At 42.0% G+C, this 16,537-nt stretch overlaps 1 protein-coding gene across 13 annotated transcripts in view; it reads left to right on the top strand.

Annotated features, from left to right (window-relative positions):
- CTNND2 (catenin delta 2) overlaps window positions 1-16,537 on the top strand; it is a 526,223-nt gene that overhangs the window by 209,081 nt on the left and 300,605 nt on the right. For 10 of the 13 annotated variants that reach the window (XM_072153023.1, XM_072153024.1, XM_072153031.1 and 7 more), the window contains 2 exons: window positions 10,152-10,716; window positions 11,981-12,175. In XM_072153023.1, coding sequence (XP_072009124.1) covers window positions 10,152-10,716; window positions 11,981-12,175 — 760 coding nt within the window. The remainder of the gene's footprint in view (window positions 1-10,151; window positions 10,717-11,980; window positions 12,176-16,537) is intronic. The other 3 variants (XM_072153025.1, XM_072153035.1, XM_072153029.1) reach the window with 1 other exon arrangement.

Genomic DNA, 16,537 nt, shown 5'->3' with positions numbered 1-16,537 from the left:
CAACAATCGACTCCTGGTAACTATTGAGCCTGAGTAAATTTGCCACTTTTACAATATTTGATTAAAACATATAGTATAATTAGAGCAGTTGTTGGCAGAACCAGATAGTTGTTGTCATACTAATCCAACAGTCCCTGATTTAATGTCCAAAGATATGTAGCAGGGAATCTGGAAGCAAGAAAAGACTGTTGGTTATACGAAGTCTTACCCACATAGACGTGGTGGCCATCTAGTCTCCCTGAAGGATCTCGTGATGGTCTGACCAGGTGAGGGAGTCCAGGCTTTGAAAACGCTGTCTCGCTGCTCTACCTGGTCGTGGTGAGGGAGGTCTCCTCCTGATACCTTCTCTGATCTCTGAGGATGAGAGAAGCCTATGCTTTGTCGAGGTGTTTTCAGCATATGTCGGCGAAGCATAGACCCCCATCGAACCTTTGAGACTCGCAGGTTTGCAGGAAATGCCAGTTGGAAGCGGACACTTTTGCGGGCCAATACAGAACATATTAAACTGAAAGCCCCCCCTTTTTTGGGGGACATCCGCAAGATATCCTCAAATAGGAGAAGTGTGGAGCCGCAATACACCAGCGGGTGAGCTCGTTGGCGGAACGCTTTGATAATGTCCACTTTGTCGTTGTAGTCCGAGTAACGTATGTTGACTTGACGAGGTTGCATGGTTCCCAAGTCCCTGGCAGTGAGCTGTGAGCTTTGGGTCAGGTGCCAGACGGTTCTCCCTCTCCACCCTGCATTTGCCTTTGAGACCCAGTGCTTTCTGGAGGTCCAATTCGCAAAATGACTGGAGGTTGTTCAGCCTGATTATTTCTGGTAGGCCAACTAGGCGGAGATTATTTCATCTGGAACTGTTTTCTTTGTCATCTAATTTTTCCGTGCCTGCTATTGGGTCACCATCAGTTAGACGGGCCATTGTTGACATGGGAGCTATGATATCCTTTGGTTGTTGCATTGGGGAAAACTCCATGGTGTTTTACTAGGATTACTACCAAATTTTGGTTTGTGCTATGCAGCAGGTAATGTTCCATGCAGGCTGGGTCCCCCGAGACAGATGACAGAGGAGTTGTATCGGTGGAACAGAACTGCCCTGATGAATGTGAAGCAGTCTGCCTATGCTTTATATGAGAATGGGATCTAGCGTTTTTCCGTTAGATTTTTATCGACCAAGGACTCCTGGGAGCGGGGCAGGTCTGTCCTGATGCTAGTGTAACAGCCTGCCGAAGCCTGGCAAGGGAACAATAATTCATATCAAGTAATTTGTGCCAGTTGTCGTCCTGTGGCCTTATAACCCTGGAAAGGAGAAACGTGGAAAAGGACTCCCCTGGTGGATGTGAAGCCGCCTGCCCAAGGGGCAGTAATGTCCACAGGGGCTACTATTGAGTGATTTGTGTATGCGACATTCTCTGTCGCCACCTAGTGGAATTGGGATGAAGTGCAAATATTTATGAATCACTCCACTTGTTCTCCCCGTGCTTCTGTTGACAGCCGTCGGCTATGATGTGCCGTCTCCTGGATGAGCAACAGTCTCCAGCAGTTCCAGTTCTCAGTTACAACCCTTAAACAAGTAAGGCTGTCTAGTATAAAAGACAGTTGTGGTGACTGTAACAGACTAGCTGGTAATTTGGCAGGGCTACCGCTTGGCAGGCTTTTGTTACGAACATGGCAGCAACAGTTATGGTTCGGCCCCTCTGATTCTTGGTGGGTTCTATCCTCCCTCAGTAACAGCACTGAGCTTGCAGTTTGCCAAAACGTTTCCCGCACTCTGACCACTATTCACACTCATTGTGTGCACCTGGGGGTGCTGTCTCTAGGTCCTTATCTGTCTGGCCATTATCAAGTATTGGGGGTGAATCACACTATGATGCACATGCTGGGTAATTGTGTCTCAGCTACTGTGTCCTCGTCCGGTACTTTGCAGGTATTGATGGACGCGGAGAAGATGCTCCTGGAGCTCCCTTCTCACATCACCGCAATGGAACTGTAACTCTTGGCAAAATTTTTTTAAATTAAAACACAATAAAACCTATATAAATTTGTATCACTATGATTGTACCAAACCAAAGAATAAAGCAGAGGTGTTGTTTGAAGTGCACAGTGAAAGTCGTAAAAACTGAACCCACAAGAAATTGACGCAAACCAGTTTTTTTTCCAATTTCACCACATTTGGAATTTTTTTCCAGCTTCCCAGTACTTGGCATGGAATAATAAATAACGTTAGTGAGAAGTAAAATTTGGTATGCAGAAAATAAGCATTTACACAGCTCTGTACACAGAAAAATAAAAAAGCTATGGATAAAGAGCGATAGAGCGATAAATGAGCTAAAAAACCCTTTGTCCTTTAACTCAACATTGCATGACATTGCACCCCCCCTTTCGCCTCCCTTTATTCTTCATCTGGAGAAAGCTTTGCAGGAGGATACGGTCCAGATTGTTATCTTCAGGCTCCCAAGATCTCTCCTCAGACCCCAATTACAGACTGACAAGTCTGTTCCCAGATTTGAGGTCTTGCATCAACTCTTTAACCACAGGAACATCTGAGGGAATGGACAGGGAGGAAACATCCGCCAACAGCAACAGATTAGACCATTCATCTTGATGTGCAGAGCCAAAATGGCGGAGATAACAGCCCAAAGTCTGGTTCACCTTTTCCACTTGAACATTCGAATGTGGGTGATAACCAGAGGAAAAGTCCAAATTTACTTGCAGCTGGTTTCACAAGGATCGCCAGAACTTAGAAACAAACTAAACCCCTCGATCAGAAACGATGTGCTGAGGAAGTCCATGAAGCCAGAAGATGTGATGGAAGAACAGACTGGCAAGGCAAGGAGCAGACAGTAGACCTGAAAGAGGAACAAAATGGGACATTTTGGAAAACTGGTCAGTCACCAGCCAGATGACGGTATTGCTGGAGGAAGGCGAAAGGTCCGTGATGACGTCCATTGCCATGTGCGACCACGGGCGGCTGGGGATCGGTAACAGTAGTAGTAGACCAGCTGGTTTAAGGTGAGATGGCTTATTTAGGGAACAGGAAGTACAAGAACCCACAAAAACCCAAACATCTTTGAACAGGTCAGGCCACAAATAGAAACAGGAAATGAGGGCCACAGAGTGTTCCACACCAGGGTACCCAGCCACACGAGAGCCATGTCCCCACGTCAAGATCCTCTTATAAAAGTGCAGGTCGGACACAAGTCTTGCCAGGAGGGAGCTGCCGAAGATCCACTAGAGAAGCAACAACCAGTTGTTCAGGAGAGATAATATACAGAAAAACCGGTTTCTCCCCAATGACATGGGAGCAACGAGAAAGGGCATCAGCCTTGACATTCTTCTCAGCAGGACGGAAGTGGATCAGGAGGTTACTATGTGAAAAGAAAAGTGACCAACGGGCTTGCCTAGGTTTGAGATGTTGAGCGGTCTGGAGATTCTTATGATCTGTATATGCGCAGACCGGATGGTGAGCTCCCTCCAGAAGATAAGGCCACTTTTCCTGGGCAAGTTTGATGGCCTGTCATTCTCTATCTCCTATGGAGTAATTCCTGTCTGCAGAGGAAAAAGTCTTAGAGAAAAAGCCGCAAGTGAGAGTTTGGCCTTTAGACCTTTTCTGGGTGAGCACCACCATCCTCCTACTGAGGAGACGTCAACTTCCAGATGAAAGGGCTTCTCTATATCAGGCCGAGTGAAAACAGGGGCTGAGGCAAAGGCAGATTTTAATCTTGAGAAGGCTTCATCAGCCACTAAAGACCAGAGATGGGGATTGGCACCCTTCTTGGTGAGAGCTACAATAGGAGATACAATAGTGGAGAAGTGCAGAATAAACTGCCGGTAATAGTTCGCAAAGCACTTCTCTTAAAGAACAGCAAACAACTTGATAGGATCCATCTGTAGGCCTTTGTTGGAGATAATGTAGCCGAGGAAAGGAAGGCTCTGCTGGTGAATTTGGCATTTCTCGAGTTGTCGTAGAGGCGTTTGGTCCTGAGATGACTAAGGACTTGCTGTACGTGGGAATCTAGATCCGGGGAGAACACCAGAATGATTAAAATAGAGCATGACACAGGTGTATTGCAGATCCCTGAAGATGTAATTGACGAATTCCTGGAAAGTGGCAGGTGCATTGCAAAGAACGAATAGCATCACCAAATACTCAAAGTGTTTATCGCGAGTGTTACAGGCAAGTGTTAAAGGTTTGTCACCCTTGCGAATGCGGTAGGCCCCATGAAGGTCCAGTTTGGAGAAGACCTTGGTTTCATGCAGGCAGTCTAACAGTGATCAAAGGTAACGGATAGAGGTTCTTAACGGTGACCATGTTAAGAGCACGGAAGTGAATGCATGGACGGAGTGACCCATCCTTTTTGGTCACGAAGAAGAAGCCTGCACCAGCTGGGGTAGAGGATTTAAGTATTATCCCCCTCTGCAGTTTTTTTTTTAATGTAGTCTGACATTGCAGCGGTTTCAGGTAGAGAGAGTGGGTACACCCGACCCCAAGGAGGAGACGTACCCGGTAGGAGATCAACAGGGCAGTCATAGGGGCGGTGAGGCGGAAAAGTCCTGGCTTGCTCCTTAGAAAAGACGTCAGAAAAGTCCTGATAACAAGTTTGGAAAACCCTCCAGGGAACCACAGAAGAAACCATGACGGGTAATGGATGAGGAACCACCATGCAGCGGGACTGGCATTCTGGCCTCCAATCGAATAATCTCCCCTGTTTTCCAATTAAGCACAGGAGCTTGGAGCTGCAACCATGGAAGACACAGCAGGAGAGGCGAGGTGGAGTGAGGCACTACATAGAAGGACAGTTATATGTAAGGCTCCAACTTGCAGGTACAAGGGCTGATTGCGGTAACGGACTGGATCGGTGAGAATCTGGCCACTGGCGAAGGAGATGAACAGGGGTTTCTTGAGGTGGACTACTGGGATGTGGTGCTGAGAGACCAGAGCAGCAGCCACAAAGTTTCCTGCAGACCTGGAGTCCAAGAAGGCACACACTTGAAACTGTGTGCTAACGCTGAGGAGCACAGGAATGTTCAGATGTGGAGAAGCTTTATTCACACCTAGGGACGCTTCTCCTAAGAACCCAAGTGTGAACGTTTCCCGGACGCTGACGATGGAGCGGACAGGTCTGAAGGAATGTTCCGGGCTAGCACAGTAGACGCAGAGATCCTCCTGATGTCATCTGGAGCACTCCTAGGGAGAAAGTCAGGCTCTGAGACTACTCAGAGTAGACAGAAGGTCTTGTGCAGACAGTTCATCTTTAACTTGTCCAGAAACCGGATCGCCCCTGTCTCAGAGAGGAATAGCCCAGGCCAGGGCCTTCCCAGAGAGTAGGCTGATGATGAATGCCACCTTATACCGTTCTGTAATTGAGACGGCATAAGTTCAATGTGCAGGGAGCACTGGGTGATAAAGCCCCTGCACAACCTCAGCCTAGGTTCAGCGGTTGGCAGACAAACCAGGGTAGCAGGAGAGGCCAGGGATCTGACGCTGTTGCCGAGTGGCAATCAACTGCTGCAGTATGGCGTTGACTTGTCCAAGCTGTTCACCTTGCATAGCAATCTGCTTTGATCAATGGACCATAACGGTGGTAAGATCAGCCATTTTTGGTAGCGGAACCTTGGCGGGGTCCATGGCTAGATCTTAAAGTCAGGCTACAGGGCTAGTGACCCCCTGGACCACCGCGGACGATGATGTAAGCCAACACCGGAGTCTAACTTGCACCCGGTCTTGACTTAGAGTCCATCCATTAATGGAGACTCTCCATGGAAAACACGCCTTCCCCTGGCTCCGTAAATGAACCATCTGCATGGGTGATCTTAAGGAGAGCTGAATACACTAGTTGAAGCTTCCACTTCCTCTTGTATAACTCTGTACATTAACCACTGAAGGCTCAGGGCTTTCTTGTAAGCTCCACTGAGTAATCAGAGAAGAGCAGTATTTTCACATTCTCAATCTGTAGCTTCTCCCTATGACTCGTTTGGGCCTGCATGATGGCTTCTTTGTCGGCATAACTCAAATACTTGGTAGTGGCCTGCTTTGGGCGCCCACCCGTCCTCTGATGATTTGTTAGATGTAGCCACACCGCGCCCAGTGGCCTACAAGGGTGAAGCACCCACAATGCACCTCCGAGCCAGGACCGCAGGATCCACAATATACAAATCAGCATTCAGGCAGAATTTTAAAAAAAAAACGTCTCTGTGCATACAACAGAGAACTAACCTGGAGCCAGGTTTGTGCAATGAATTGGCAAAATTGGAGTTAATAAAGCATATCTCAAGCAGCAGAAAATAGATCACACAGTCAAGTGTGGGAGATGACAGGGGAGCTGCAAACTCCAAAAGGCCCTGGCTGGGTAGTAGGAGCCCTCTAAATTCCAGGGCAGAGAGGCTGTCTTCACAATGGATTGTAGAGCATCTAGCATTATCACGAGAGTCCCTGGTGAAGGAAAATAGGTGGCAGGTGTAACTGTAACTTGCTTCCCCACATCTTACTCACATGCTTAAACCATCCAATGGTGGACACAGTGGGGCAGATTTATCAAGCTGTCTGAAAATCAGAATATTTCTAGTTGCCCATGGCAACCAATCACAGCTTCCCTTTAAACTATTCATGAGCACTGGTAAAATGAAAGCTGAACTGTGATTGGTTGCCATGGGCAACTAGAAATATTCTGACTTTCAGGGAGCTTGATAAATCTGCCCCAGTAAGCTTAATTTTAGTGATCACTGCAAGACAACCACTGCTAAAACACATAAAATTATGGGATGTAGAAAGAGAGGCACAGATGCTCATGATAAAGTCATAGGGGAGAATTTATCATACACCGGGCTGCCAGGCAAAACTCTGCCAGAACTGACCTGGCATAGTTTTGCGTAAAAACCTGCAAACCGATAGGAATGTCTAGTGTTGGCAATTTCACCACTGACTGCGCCCTCCCATGCCTCCTTCAGACACACATGACGTGGAGGTGCCATAATCAAAAAATAATTGCAAAAAATTGCTATTATTTCATGGTATCATAGTTTATATGGTTGAAAAAAGACACATGTCCATCAAGTTCAACTAAAGAAGGGAAGGGATTGGATAAGGAAGGGATTTAGGGGCAACTATTCTATATAACATAACCATCAATATTATTTAGGTGTAAAAAGACATCTAGACCCTTCTTGAAGCTCTCTGCTGTCCCTGCTGTGACCAGCGCCTGAGGGAGGCTATTCCACAGATTGACAGTTCTAATAGTAAAAAAGCCTTGTAGCTGTCAGTGCTTATACACCAGAAAATTACTTTGCCCTAATACAAATCACTAGCCAGACCACACACAATATTGTGTTGGGTACCATTCTATATAGTTGAACAGGAACGGGTGCAGAGGCGTGCAACCAAGTTTATTATGGGAATAAGCGAATTAGAATACAGTGACATATTACAAATAATTTGGATTATTCAGCCCCAAAACAGTCAAGGGGAGACCTCATTACAATGTTTAATTATTTGAATGGGCAGTAAGATCTCTGTGAAAGATCTCTTTATACCTAGGACTGTGACCAGGACAAGGGAGCATCCTCTACGACTAGAGGAGAAGCGGTTCTACCAACTGCCATAGACAGGGATTCTTTACTGTAAAAGCAGTGAGACTATGGAACTCTCTACCACAAGATTTTGTAATGGCTGATAATCCAAATATGTTAGATAAGGTCCTGGATGCCTTTCTTGAGAACATAAATATCACATTACTTTTTTAAATACTTTCTATTGATCCAGGGAGTTATTCTGCCATATAAGGAGTAAGGAAGGTATTTTACCCCTAATATGGCATCAGCCTTGCAGGGTTTTCTTTGCCGTCCTCTGGATCAACATGTAGTGTTAATAGGTTGGACATGATGGACTGATGTCTTTTTCAAACCTAATTTACTATAAAGCTATAAAAGTGCCTTTTTAAATTAAGGTAACCACCACCACATCATCTTAAAGCACAGTGTAAGCCTATGCATGTGCATAGGCTGACACTGCTAATACCCTGAAATACATCAGTATTGCAGGAAATTATCATGAACAAGCTTGATAATTGCTTGTTCATGTCCCATGGTGGAAACAGTGAAAAAGTAAAAAAAAAATCTTATTCAATAGAAAATAAATCAATAGAAATGTTATGCCGCTTGGAAGACGGTGTTGCAAATGGCAAATTTAGTAAAACGTAACAAAAAATATTCACGTATGGTATCCCCGTAATCGTATTGACCAATAGAATAAAGATAACATGATTATTAGGCTATACGGTGAATATGAAAATAAAAAAAGGGGAAAAAAACCCAGTACAGAATAGATGCTTTTCTACTCCTGCCCTCAAAAAAAAAGTTCCTAACTTCTCAACAATAGGGGATACCAACCTCAAAATGGTGACACTGGAAAAACATTTTTTTCGAAACGGTAGTTATCCCCAAAATAGTCAATTCTGAAGATATGAAAAATCAATATTCGATTTGTAAGCCGTGTGACATCAAAATAAATTATCCAGATATTTCAAAAATTATGAAAATGTAAAGTAGACATATGGTAAATGTCATTCAGCAACTTATTTAGCTGGTAAATCGATCTGACTGAAAACGCAATGATTTTGAATTTATAAAATGGCTAATTTTTCACTAAATTCATCATTTTTTTCTTTTTTTTGTAAATAAACGCAAAACTTATCAGCCACAATTTAGCACTAAAATTAAGTAAAACATGTGGGGAAAAACCAATCTCAGAACAGTGTTCAAAAGTTATAACCATATAAAGCGACGCAAGTCAGAATCCAAAAAATAGGGCTGAGCCTTAAAGTGTAACCGTCATTCAGAGCAAAAAAAACAAACAAAAATACATAATTCTGCACCATGTGTCCCTGGGAATCATTCCTCAAAGTATTTTCCCTCTCAGTCCTCATTTAGTACCTCTTTTGGCCGATAGCAACCAGGGTTTTCGGCTCTCAAAAAAACTACAATCAGCAAGATGGAGGGGCTGGACCTGCCTCTTGTCACCTCATCATAAGCGCCTGCTGACCAATGACACCAGAGCTATCTATCTATCTATCTATCTATCTATCTATCTATCTATCTATCTATCTATCTATCTTATATCTATTTATCTATCTCATATCTATCTAGACAAAGGAAAAAAAGGCAGCACACCAGATTGTAGTGAAAAAATACCTTAGTGGATTTATTCCTGGCTTGAGGCTTGAGAACGGCTCACTGTTTGGAGCCGAAATGTTGCTCTTTCACATGGAATAAATCCACTAAGGTATTTTTTCACTACAATCTGGTGTGCTGCCTTTTTTTCCTTTGTTTTTATAATTGAAGGACCTGATGCCCGGCCCTCTTAGGCGTGCACCCGCTTTTTATTTTTGTTTAACCATTTTCTGTTTTGATAGTGCTGCTTGGATCTTTTCTTACTGTATCTATCTATCTATCTATCTATCTATCTATCTATCTCATATCTATCTATCTATCTATCTATCTATCTATCTATCTATCTATCTATCTATCTTATATCTATTTATCTATCTCATATCTATCTATCTATCTAGACAAAGGAAAAAAAGGAAGCACACCAGATTGTAGTGAAAAAATACCTTAGTGGATTTATTCCTGGCTTGAGGCTTGAGAACGGCTCACTGTTTGGAGCCGAAATGTTGCTCTTTCACATGGAATAAATCCACTAAGGTATTTTTTCACTACAATCTGGTGTGCTGCCTTTTTTTCCTTTGTCTTTATAATTGAAGGACCTGATGCCCGGTCCTCTTAGGCGTGCACCCGCTTTTTATTTTTGTTTAACCATTTTCTGTTTTGATAGTGCTGCTTGGATCTTTTCTTACTGTATCTATCTATCTATCTCATATCTATCTATCTCCCTATCTATCATCTATCTGTGTATATCCTATATCATATCTATCTATCTCCTATCTAACATCTATCTCCTATCTATCTATCTATCTATCTATCTATCTATCTATCTATCTATCTATCTCAAAAAATTACTTACCTACAACATATCAAAAGTTTTTTGAAATGAAGGTTACACTTTAAGCTATAAACTGGCTGCGTCCTTAAGGGATGAAATATATGTCTATTTGCACAGAGAACTGTTATACTTGAAAGCATTTGTTTTCTTTTTACAGAGCACAAGTAGCAGAGCAGCCCATTCATCAACTACTGAGCCTTCCCAATCACATGCTGCCTCTCACTCAAGAGAATCGTTTGTGCCAAGCCATGGAAGTGCTTTTCATTTGCCTGATTCTCCACATTCGTCAACACTTTTTTATTCAAGTTCAACTTTGCCAGCACAGAGAGTTAGCTCTCCTTTAACAATGCAGCAAGTAGGCTCTCCAACTAAACTACAGCGGGTAGGCTCAGCATCAGAAAGCACTGGCTACAGTACTACACAGAGAATTTCCTCTCCTAAACAATCGCCAAGTCGCCTTGCCAAATCGTACAGTACCAGTTCACCTATCAACATAGTTGTATCATCAGCAGGTCTTTCTCCATCATCTGCACGAGTGACCTCTCCACCAACTATCCAGTCTAATATATCTTCCTCGCCTTTACATCAGCTGAGTTCAGCAATTGGGTCATATGCTACTCTGTCACCAACAAAAAGAGGAGTTCATTCCTCAGATCAGTATACTAAGCCGTCACAAGAATTATATGCCACAGCCACATTACAAAGACCTGGCAGTTTAGCAGGTAATCAATTTTTTCTGTATATCTATGACATCCTAAGTAAATTTATGTAAACAATTTAATCTCTTTACAGTTTAGCACTCAATGTGAAATTACATACAGCCATTTTAATTTGAATCTAACAACATAGCAAAAGCCATCGAAATAAATAAAGTTAAATGCACATCTTGGCCAAGATGTCAGGAATCATGTAAATAGACAAGTGCTGCTGTTCTATGCTTTTTAATGTATTATCACAGACATGATTAGGGGTTAAGGAAACAACATAGCCACTATAAACCTCTATGGGAGAGAGCCTGCCATTCAAATGAACCCATCCAAAATAAAAACTTAATAAATAATATGATTATTATGGTTCCTTTCCATGGCTGCAATCTTAAAAGCGAGATTCTCCTCTTTGTTATGACACCACAATTGTGTTTCACAATGTGGCGCGTTTTAGAAAATCTCACCATTTGACATTAGCCACTGTCAAGATGTCTATATGATACACATGCTGCCTGCACGGTTTATAAGCAATTAGGATATAGCCGTATGGCAGGTGTGAAGTGGTTAAAATGATTCTCCAGTGACGTACAAATTAGCCTCTGTCCACAGGATAGGGGCTAATTTGCTGATTGGCAGGGTTCTCCATGATGGTATCCCAGAGATCACGAGAACAGAAGTCTCCTGTACTACTGTCATATCCCAAAATGATGAGAGCAGCATGTCCATTATTAAATGCTGAGCCCAGACCTAATGAAGGTACCCAGATATCGTCAGTGAAGATGGCACCCTGTGATAGCATTGCGGGGTGCTGGATTACTAGAAGGATGAAGGGGATAAGCAGATTTTTTTGAGAAATGTAAAATTAAAAAAAAAAAATAAAACATAAAAACAATATTGTATTTTTGTGATTGCACTGACCCTCATAATAAAAGCAATGTGTCATTTGGTCTGTACAGTAAAGGGCATAAAAGCAGAACATGCAAGAAAATGGCAAAACTGCTTTTTGGGTCAAAATTTAGATTTTTTTTTTATCTGCTTCTCAGTACATTTCATAGAAATTACACTTCATTGTACTACTAGAAAATAGAGTTGTTACAGAAAATAAGCATAGGCTGTAGCATACTAAGAATATCTACCTTCATAACAACTTTGCTTTTTGAATGTTGTTTAAAAATAAATTGAAGCATTGATTTTCATTTACATGTTTTTCTATTCATATCTTACTCTTGTATGTAACAAAGTTTGCCAAAATAAGCTACATTTGACTTTTTTGGTCCAGCAGGATCTCGAGCATCGTTCACTAGTCAACTCAGTCATATAACCCCTGAATTGCGACCCCTTCAGTCTCCAGAACATCAAATTGAACCCATTTATGAGGACAGAGTTTATCAGAAGCCACCAATGAGAAGCCTAAGCCAAAGTCAGGGAGATCCAATACTACCAGCACTTACCACCTCATATCGCACAAACACAGGTAATGGCAATAGTAAACTAAACCCTCAGCTCTTTTCTAGGTATCTTCTTGTTGTTAAATAGCTATGGAGTAGAAATTAGACGATAAACATAATTTCTGGAGTCAGATGGATCCCACGTTAAGTCTGTATAGAGATTACTTGTCATGTCAACTCTGACCCTCGAGGGTCCTGCGCAACCCAAACAAAATTACATGTAATTCATAAGTGGTATGTCTATATTACTGCTGCTATGTGTGACGGGTGCTCCTGCGACCCAGGTCGCAGGCGCATCCATGTGCCTCTCGGTGCCCCCTCTCCCCTTCAGCAATCCTGCTTACCTCTCCTTGTTCCACCAGCGGTCTCCTCGCCCAAAAACGTGCATCCCCGGCCCCAGGGAGCGCAAGCTGGCGTTCTGAGATTTAAAGGGCCAGTGTGCCGATAATTGACGCTGGCTGACCATCCGGCTTTCCTCTTAAATTCCCTTAAACTCCTGCCTTAGAAAAAGCTTCTTCCTATGTCCTGTGCATTTAAAGTGATTTCCCGTTGTGACCTTGATTCCGTTCCTGACTTCATTGCTGTACTGCCTGTCCTGACCTTCTGCTAAGTCCCTGACTCTGATCCCGTTCTGCCTGTTCTGATCTCCTTCCTGTCCCCGACTTTGTCTCTGTCTCTGCCTCACGATTCTGCACCTTGCCTTGGCCACCACCGCGGCTAGAGTCGTGTCTGTGGAGCAACCTGGTGGTACCACGCCGCAGCAGGTCCAATCTGCTTTGTGGCGGTCTCTGGTGAAAACCGGGTACCACTTAGACTCTGCTCCCAGATGTCGGCTTACGTCATCGGCCGCGGTAGTTCAGTGGGTCCACTACCCCTGAATCCTGACACTATGCTGTTGTTTGTTAATGAGAAAACGTTTTATTACCCAACAAAATGTAAGTTGAAAAAAATGTTTGTTAAAAAAACTTATTTTGCAATGCCTTATGCAGCAGCAAGTTGGACAAATTAGACATTCATTTTAAATGTTTACATTGAATGTTGTTATTGTAACATTACATTTAGTCTTACAAATATCTTCATTAATGTATTTCATGTGCTAAGGTATAATCTTAGTAACATAGTGAATTAAAAAAAGATTTAACTAAACCTTTTAACCCCCCCCCCCCCCATGGACCAGCATTTTTCGTGTATTTGCATTTCTGTTTTTCCCTCCGACCCTTCCACATCCCATATCTTTTTTATTTTTTCATTTACAAAACTAAAGACTTGTACTAATTGTACTTTCTAGTGGCATCATTTAATATTCTGTAATATGTACTTGGCTCAAAAGAGCTCCAAATGTGGTGAAATTGGCAAAACAGCAATGGTTCTACTGGTGTTTATTTTTATGTCTTTCAATGTGCAGTCAAGATGACACCTCTCATTTATTCTTTGTTACAGATGCACCAAAGTATTATAGTTTAGTTATGTATTTACATCTTTTAAAAAATATCAGACTTGTAATTTATTTTATTCGTCAGCTGTATATGATGTCATTTTTTCCGGGTTGTTTTCATTGATACCATTATGACAACTCACAACATTTTGATACATTTTTATTTTATTTTTTATTTTTATTTCATTTTCTATTGGAGCTTTAGTGGTGAAAAAGTGGTCATTCGGACATTTAGGTACTATTTTTTTTATTTAACTTGTTTGTTTATTTTATATGTGTTCTAGGAAAAAGTGGGTGATTTTAATTTAAATTTTTTCATATATATTATTTATCTTTTAAAAAAAAAATACTATTATTTCACTTATACAGTATACTGCAATACCACTCTATTGCAGTGTTTTGCAAATATACAGCTTCTATATTACAGCTTGTCTCCGGATGATTATAATACAGAAATCCTACTGAAAGGTATGGGAACCTTTAACAGACTCCCAGCTGAGGTTAAGAAACCATGCCCACTGACATTCTGGTGTGCACCTCCTCTGGCAGTATCTGCTCTTCTTTGAGCTGCTTATTCCCTGGTTTTTACAAAATAAGGATATTAAAATTATGCAAATGAGCATGGGGTGCCCTGGGCTTCATAGGTTTTAATAGAGCCTGGAGCCCTTCAGGCTCATTTGCATAATTTTTAAAGCCTTTTATTTTCAAAAGCAAGGGCTTAAAGAGGACCTGTTACCCAGATATTGGCTATAGGAGCTGCTTATTAACCCCTTAAGGACGCAGCCATTTTGTAGCTTAAGGCTCAGCCCGATTTTTTGGATTCGGACTTGCGTCGCTTTATATGGTTATAACTTTTGAACACTGTTACTTATCAAAACGATTCTGAGATTGTTTTTTCCCCACATGTTGTACTTCATTTTAGTGGTAAATTTTGGCAGATAAGTTTTGCATTTATTTACAAAAAAAAAGAAAATATGATAAATTTTTGGAAAAATTTGCCATTTTCGAAATTCAAAATCATTGCGTTTTCAGGCAGATCGATTTACCACCTAAATAAGTTGCTGAATAACATTTCCCATTTGTCTACTTTACATTTTCATAATTTCTGAAATGTCTGGATAATTTATTTTGATGTCACGCGGCTTGCAAATAGAATATCGCTTTTCCGGATTTTCAGAATTGACTATTTTGGGGATAAATACAGTTTGGAATGAAATTTTACATATTTAGCATCAAAACCCCCTATATAACCAACCCATTTTCAAATCTGCACCCCTCAAGCTATCAGAAACAGCTTTTACGAAGATTGTTAACCCCTTGAGATCTTCATAGTAATTGAATCAAAATGGAGGTGAAATTTAGAATGGTCATATTGTTCCCTTATACGTTCATTTAGCCCTAAAATTTACACATTTCCAAAAGATAAAAAGAGAAAACCCACCATACAATTTGTTCTGCAATTTCTCCTGAGTACAAAGACCCCCCACATGTGGCTGTGACTTGTGTTATGGGGGCACAGCGAGGCGCAGAAGGGAAGGAGGGCCCTGCAGCTGCCAGGATTTTAGTTTCCTCATTGGCCCCTTTTGAAGGCTATAAAATTTTCGCTTTTTCGTTATTGGGGCCATGTGATGCCATTTTTTTTGCGGGATGAGATGCTTTTTCCAATGTTACCATTTTGGGGTTTGTATCACCTATTGTTGAAAATTTAGGAACGTTTTTTGAGGACAGGAGTAGAAAAGCATCAATTCTGTACTGGATTTTTTACTTCTTTTTTTTTTGGTGTTCACCGTATAGACTAATAGTCATGTTATCTTTATTCTATGGGTCGATACGATTACGGGGATACCAAACATGAATATATTTTCTTACGTTTTACTAAATTTGTCAAACAAAACCCTAATGTGGGGAAAAATCTATCATTTATGTATTGCCGTCTTCCAAGTGGCATAACTTTGTTACTTTTTTGGCTACGGAGCTGGTTGATGGCTTGTTTTTTGCGGGACATGTTGTACATTGCACCAGTATCATGTCGCAGTACATATGGTTTTTTGATCACATTTTATAGCATTTTTTGTGGGATTGAAAAGGTAAAAATCATAATTTTTGGAGGGTTTATAACAGTTTTTTTTTACGGCGTTTATCGTGCGGGTTCAATAATGATTTACTTTTATTCTACGGGTTGTTACGGACGCGGTGATACTATATATGTGGGGTTTGTGTTATGATTTAGACTTTTTTTTGAGTTATATGTCTCTTTATATGTTTTGGGGGTTTGGGGCATTTTTAGTGATTTATGACTTTATTTTTTTATTGAATAACTTTTTTTTTTACTTTTTCACTTTTATACCATGGGACATGAAGAAGCAATCATCTGATTGCTTCTTCATGATAATATTCTGCAATACTCATGTATTGCAGAGTATTATCAGTGTCAGCCTATACACTTGCATAGGCTGGCACTGTGCCAGTAAGATGACGTCACAGACGCCATCTTACTGGCAATTCTTGCAGGTAACTCTGGGGTCCAGATCGGACCCCAGAGTTACTATAGCAACGATCGGCGCACCCCGAAAACGGTTCGGGGGGGCCGATCGTGGGGGAAAGATCCCCCAGATACATGTTAGATGCCGCGGTCGCGCTGACCGCGGCATTTAACGGGTTAAGCACCCGCGATCGGAGACAACTCCGATCGCGGGTGTTACACTGGGGTGCCGGCTATCAGTCACAACCGGCACCCCGTCTTTCCCGATGCCGGTTCGGCTCAGATCTTGAGCTGAACCGGCATCAGCTCAGCGTCCGATATATCGGACGCTGAGCGCTAAGTCACTGCGCTCAGCGTCCGATATATCGGACGCTGAGCGTTAAGAGGTTAAAGTAAGCAGCTCCTAGCCCTACCCCAGTAATAGCAGTGTTAAACTGCTAGCTTTATTGGTAGATACTGATAACCCTAGCG

Source organism: Engystomops pustulosus, chromosome 5, assembly GCF_040894005.1.
Source record: "Engystomops pustulosus chromosome 5, aEngPut4.maternal, whole genome shotgun sequence".
NCBI classification, from domain to species: domain Eukaryota; kingdom Metazoa; phylum Chordata; class Amphibia; order Anura; family Leptodactylidae; genus Engystomops; species Engystomops pustulosus.
Note: the sequence above shows the minus strand (reverse complement) of the source record. Positions and strands in the feature narration are given on the sequence as shown.